The 6,117-nt window shown below is 32.7% G+C and overlaps 1 protein-coding gene across 1 annotated transcript; it reads right to left on the bottom strand.

The window, feature by feature from the left end:
* Positions 1-478: 478 nt before the first annotated feature.
* LOC133327151 (serine protease inhibitor swm-1-like) lies at positions 479-5,549 on the bottom strand. Its single transcript, XM_061535717.1, has 4 exons — positions 5,477-5,549; positions 5,258-5,428; positions 2,705-2,863; positions 479-660 (listed from the first exon to the last, which is right to left on the bottom strand). Exons 1-4 carry the CDS (start codon positions 5,547-5,549, stop codon positions 479-481), a joined length of 585 nt encoding a protein of 194 aa, XP_061391701.1.
* Between the last annotated feature and the right edge of the window lie 568 nt (positions 5,550-6,117).

Genomic DNA, 6,117 nt, shown 5'->3' on the forward strand with positions numbered 1-6,117 from the left:
GAGCTCTTCTAAGGCTTCAAAAAATATTCTTTAAATAAACCACGCCTAGAGCTCTTCTAAGGCTTCAAAAAATATTCTTTAAATAAACCATGCCTAGAGCTCTTCTAAGGCTTCAAAAATATTTTTTAAAAATCTACGCCTGGAGCTCTTCTAAGGCTTCAAAAAATATTCTTTAAAAATCCACGCCTGGAGCTCTTCTAAGGCTTCAAAAAATATTCTTTAAAAATCCACGCCTGGAGCTCTTCTAAGGCTTCAAAAAATATTCTTTACAAATCCACGCCTGGAGCTCTTCTAAGGCTTCAAAAAAAATCAGTGCTTGGAACTTTAGTACCCTTCTTCTAGTGTCTGTCTAGTGTCCTTTTAGACCTCCACAAAATATTATTTAAAAATCTATGTCTTGATTTCACAATTATCCTTTTTTATTTTACACAAAATCTCAACACAATTTAACAGAAACAAAACAACAAATTTCACTTTATTAACAATCCTTTGTTTGGACACAGGCACCCTTGTCATTTAAGACATAACCCTCTTTACACTGGCAACCGATGACGCATTGCAGGGTACAAATGCCGGGCGATTGTTTGGCGCACGACAAGGGGCAGGCTGTGCCGCAGGTGGTGAATTCTTGATTTTCACCACACTCCTGGGTGGGAGGAGCTACAAAAGGATTTCTTTTAATACAAAATTCAAATCTAAATTAGAATCTCTGACTTACCCGCCATGCCTTGGGCAACGAGTACAGCCAATACGGCAAACAAAATTAATAATTGTTTGAAAACTTTTGCCATTTTTTTGGTGATGATGATTTAATACCGTGTTTTGCTATCTCTCTAAAGCTGCGAAACAAACTACTTTCCTCCACTGCCGGCAACAATACTTTTTATACTGTCGCCTGGCTTTGTTCGATTCGCTTCGACAGAAAGCAAAAAAAAAAAAAAAACGAAAAAACTCAGGCAAACAAATTAAATTGAACTAAACAATAAAATAAATATTGTATTTAAAATTTTTTGCATAAACACAAGTGTCGGCAGGAGGTGGAGGAGATGTTGTATGGAAGGGGGGAGGTAAAGCGGTTAGTGCAGCTTCGCAACTAGTCAGCAGCAGCAGCTAGATTACGTATGTGTTAACAAATCTGCTTTAGAACAAACAATCGCCACATTTTTTATTATATGCGGGCGATTGCAGAAAAAATGCAGATCTATTTTTTGAGGACTTTAAAGCTATAGGAGCGATTTTTTGAATAATATTCATTAGAGGGTCTTGAATAACTCTAGGCGTGAATTTTTAAATAATAATTTATTTAAGGGGACCCCCCCCCCCCCCATTTTTGGGGGTCAAATTTTTTGTTGATTTAATTCGAATCTACACTGATTCAAGAATGTCCCTACAAAATTTCAAGTAAAAATCTCAAGAACTCTTTAAGATATAGCCGATTTATTGTGTCAACATCAAGTGACGGCTGAAGGGCTTCTCAAACTTTAAACGCGTTTTTCTCTAAACATTTTTTTGAGAATGGCGGGCACGATAACTCAAAAACTAATAACCCAATCGATTCCAAATTTTTACACGTTGCTCTGTGAGTGTGTAGCTATCGTATGAACTAGGATAAAGCCAATCGGTGAAGATCTTCATTATTTTTTAACTTGGTTTTTGGTCAAAAATCGGCGATTTTCCAAAAATATTTTTTCAAATGTCCGCCATTTTGTTAATTTTAGAGCGAGGTCAATAATCCTAGTTCATACGAGAGCCAGACATGTACTCTTTCTAACACCGTTGGAATTTTCGGATTCCGATGTTCCAGTGAGGAGTTATCATGCCCGCCATCAAAAATAAGGACTTTTCTTTAATTACAAAAAACAACAACAAAACAATAACAAAAATTTTTTGTAAATTATTTTTCTTCTCTTTTAAATCTTCAAATTTATATGTGCAAAGTTACAAACCTTAACAAGCATTGGTATTGATTTACCAGCCCATTGAAAATCTTGAAAAATTAAAATCGAGAATGGGTGGGGTTCCCTTAAGTCTATAAGAACTCTATGCGTGGATTGTTTATGGAGGACCATCTGAGATCTGAAGTTAGTTAGGCTTGGATTCTTAAATATTTTTTTAAAGCCTAATTAACCTCTAAGAGAGAAATTTTAAAGAATTTTTTTGGAGAACAAGCATACCCCCAGGCGTGGGTTAAAAAAAATATTTGCTATAGAACCAACTCACCTTAAGGCGTGGATTTTTAAAAACTATTTTTTTAAGTACCAGTTGACCTTCAGGCGTGGATTTTTAAAAACTATTTTTTGTAGTACCAGTTGACCTTCAGGCTTGGTTTAAAAAAAATATTTTTTGTTGATTTTTAAAAAAATATTTTTTGTAGTACCAGTTGACCTTCAGGTGAGGATTTAAAAAAAATATTTTTTGTTGATTTTTAAAAAAATATTTTTTGTAGTACCAGTTGACCTTCAGGTGAGGATTTAAAAAAAATATTTTTTGTTGATTTTTAAAAAAATATTTTTTGTAGGATCAGCTGGCCTTAAGGTGTAGATTTAAAAAAATAGGACCAGCTGAACTTCGCGTGAATTAAAAAAAAACAGATTTTCTAGTTTTTAAAGATTCTTTTCATTTTTTATTCTAAACAGTATCATATTTTAAATTTTTTAAAAATAATAAAATCATTATTCCATTTAACAATGTAACAACAACACACAATCACCCTTGTCATTACGAGCATAACCCGGTTTACACTGGCAACCGGCAATACACTGGGCTGTACAAACTTGAGGACGTGGTTGACCACATATCAGCGGGCAGCCACTGCCACATGAATGAAATTGGGAATTTGGACCACATACTTGGGAGAAGGGGACTAAAAGAAAATACATTTTTTATAAGTAACAAAAAATAATAATAATTACTTCACCCTCCCACCAAACTCACCCGACATGGTTTGTGAAACAAAGATCGTCAACACAGCAAATAAAATTAATAAATGCAGTTTTGCCATTTTGTTTAATTAATAATTAAATAAATATTATTCTAATGAAGATTGAAAGCGAACTAATTTACTACTCTCCGAATTAACAAGTTTTTTATATTACAAATTTCCTTTGTTGTAGTCGAAAATAGAACCTCAAAAATTCCTTTCAAAATATTGATTTATTTAAATTGTCTATAAAATCACGTACGTTAATTGGAGAATAGAGGAAGTTCAGAGGTATATTTGTTACAAAATTTGTATTTTTAAATTCCCCTACACGTTCACGTCAATATAAAAAAAATAAATAAAATATATAATATATAAATAAAAATAAAAAATAAAATATATACAAAATAAAATTATTATACGAAATGTCTCATATAAACAATTATAGTTTAGTTCATATTTTTATATGACCTGCATATGACTGATTGGTTGGCTATTGTTTCGAAATTAAGGGGATTTTTTGAAGTGTTCTAAAAAAACAGCTGAGGAGACAAAGGCGCGATGTTGCTTAATATTCACTTGATTTATTGTTAATGCATTATCAATAAAACAATATAGAGAGATAGGTAAATAAATAAAAATAAAAACGTATATTAACAAATCAATTTTATAAGCTCAGAAATCTTTTGAAAAAATTAAGAAAAAACTATATTCTCCTTAAACAAAAATTCTCCAAAACTTTTCTTAAACAATGCATGCTTGAAAGTCTTAAAGTCGCTCAAAATTATTCTTTGAAAGTCTATGCCTATAGATGTTACAATACTTCCAAAAAATTGTATTTTCATCTGTAGATCTTCCGTATCTCTTTAAAACATCATTAAAAAAATCCATGTCTATAGCTCTTACGGTCGTCACCAAAATGTTATTTTGAAAATCAGAGTCGTTCAAAAATATTATTTAAGAATCCATGCCTAGAGTCCTCCAAAAATATTATTTAAGAATCCATGCCTAGAGTCCTCCAAAAATATTATTTAAGAATCCATGCCTAGAGTCCTCCAAAAATATTATTTAAGAATCCACGCCTAGAGCTGTTCTAGTCCTCCAAAAAATATTCTTTAAGAATCCATGCCTAGAGTCCTCCAAAAATATTATTTAAGAATCCACGCCTAGAGCTGTTCTAGTCCTCCAAAAATATTATTTAAGAATCCACGCCTAGAGCTGTTCTAGACCTCCAAAAAATATTCTTTAAGAATCCATGCCTAGAGTCCTCCAAAAATATTATTTAAGAATCCACGCCTAGAGCTGTTCTAGTCCTCCAAAAAATATTCTTTAAGAATCCATGCCTAGAGTCCTCCAAAAATATTATTTAAGAATTCACGACTAGAGCTGTTCTAGTCCTCCAAAAATATTATTTAAGAATCCACGCCTAGAGCTGTTCTAGTCCTCCAAAAATATTATTTAAGAATCCACGCCTAGAGCTGTTCTAGTCCTCCAAAAATATTATTTAAGAATCCACGCCTAGAGCTGTTCTGGTCCTCCAAAAAATATTCGTTAGGAATCCACGCCTATAACTATTCCAGTCTTCCAAAATCCAAGAGTTTTTAAGGTCCTGCAAAAAATATTCTTTAAAAATTAACACCTAGAGCTTTGATAAGTCTTCAAAAATATTCATTAAAAATCCAAGCCTAGAGCTCTTCTAAGACTCCAAAAATTATTATTCAAAAATCCCCGCCTAAAGCTCCAATAAGACCTCAAAAATATTCCTGAAAAATCTATGCCTCAAAAATATCTTTTAAAAATCCCTTCCTAAAGCTCTCATAAGGCTCCAAAAATTAGAGCTCTCATATTTCCTCAAAAAATATACCTTAAAAATCCACGCCTAGAACATCGACAATCCTTATAAAAATATACCTTAAAAATCCACGCCTAGAGCTCTCATATGTCCTCAAAAAGTATTCCTTAAAAATCCACGCCTAGGGCTCATCTAAGGCTTCAAAAAATATTCTATAAGAATCCACGCCTAGATCTCTTATATGTCATCAAAACATATTCATCCAGAATCCAGGCCTAGATGTTTTTAATCCATAAAAATGCATTACTAAATACTTTTCAGGTCTTCAAAAATAATAAAAAATAAACAACATATTTCTTTTATTTTAAAATTCCTGCATAGAGGTCCGATAGCTATTCGACCTCTATAGTTTACATTTGTCTTTCTTTTGTGAGTCCAATAGAATTGTATTTTATTAACATTTATTTCACATCACATATTCGTTATTTATTATAATTTTGAAATATGAATTCTTCTCATATTTTAACAATCTCTCAATAAGACACAATCCCCATTATCGTTACGAGCATAGCCACCCTTACACTGGCAACCGACAATACACTGTAGGGTACATACATCCGGTTGACGTCTGCCACATCTCACAGGACATGCCGAACCGCATGTGGTAAATTGTTCATTTGGGCCACATCTTGTAGGTGGGGCTGTAAAAATTTTAACTCATCTCAAACATTTGTTTTGGTTTTAAACGAAATGGTTAAACTTACAAGAAACGCTGAGAGAAACAAATAGGGCCAATACGGCAAACAGGATCAAGAATTGTTTTAATACCTTAACCATTTTTTTTGGGCTTGAAGACAACTTTTGTTCTATTAAAACAATGAGAACGAATTAGTTGATTATTCCCAAAGTGGACAGGCTATTTATACTACCAATTTTCTGTGTGCGGATCGCGTATAAAAACCGAACATCCAAATTCCACTAAACAAATACATTGTTGTTTTTTTATAATAAACATTTCACACAAAAAACACGTACGTTTACTGAAAAGTAGCTGTCTAGTTGAGGGGAAGTACAACTGTTTATTCCATAAAGAATTTTAATTTTGAAAACAAAAATTCCAGGAAAGGCAATAATTGATAATGCAGGAAATTCTTTGGAAGACCCCTAAGGTATAGAATTTGCAAACATATTTCGAAATTTCTCTTATAAACAATTATAGTTTAGTACATATTTGTATGACCGGCTGGGTTTTTCTTGAAAATAAGGGGGGGATTTTTGAACGTGATCTAAAAAAACAGCTGACTAGGCAATGGAATGATGCTTGGTATTTACTTGACTTATTCTCGATGCATTATCAATAGCGGAATGTAGCGAGAGATGCGTTAATAATACAACAGTGGGGCAC

This window comes from Musca vetustissima, unplaced genomic scaffold (genome assembly GCF_032173495.1).
Source record: "Musca vetustissima isolate MV318-11 ecotype Yass unplaced genomic scaffold, APGP_CSIRO_Mvet_v1 utg286520, whole genome shotgun sequence".
Classification (NCBI taxonomy): domain Eukaryota; kingdom Metazoa; phylum Arthropoda; class Insecta; order Diptera; family Muscidae; genus Musca; species Musca vetustissima.

Excerpts from the sequence above, each read along its gene's own strand:
- LOC133327151 (XM_061535717.1), bottom strand. The coding sequence starts at position 5,549 with ATGGTTAAGGTATTAAAACAATTCTTGATCCTGTTTGCCGTATTGGCC. Across the intron at positions 5,429-5,476 it reads TGTTTCTCTCAGCGTTTCTT|TTAAAATTTTTACAGCCCCA; the intron begins GTAAGTTTAACC and ends GTTTGAGATGAG. Across the intron at positions 2,864-5,257 it reads TCGTAACGATAATGGGGATT|TCCCCTTCTCCCAAGTATGT; the intron begins GTGTCTTATTGA and ends ATTTTCTTTTAG.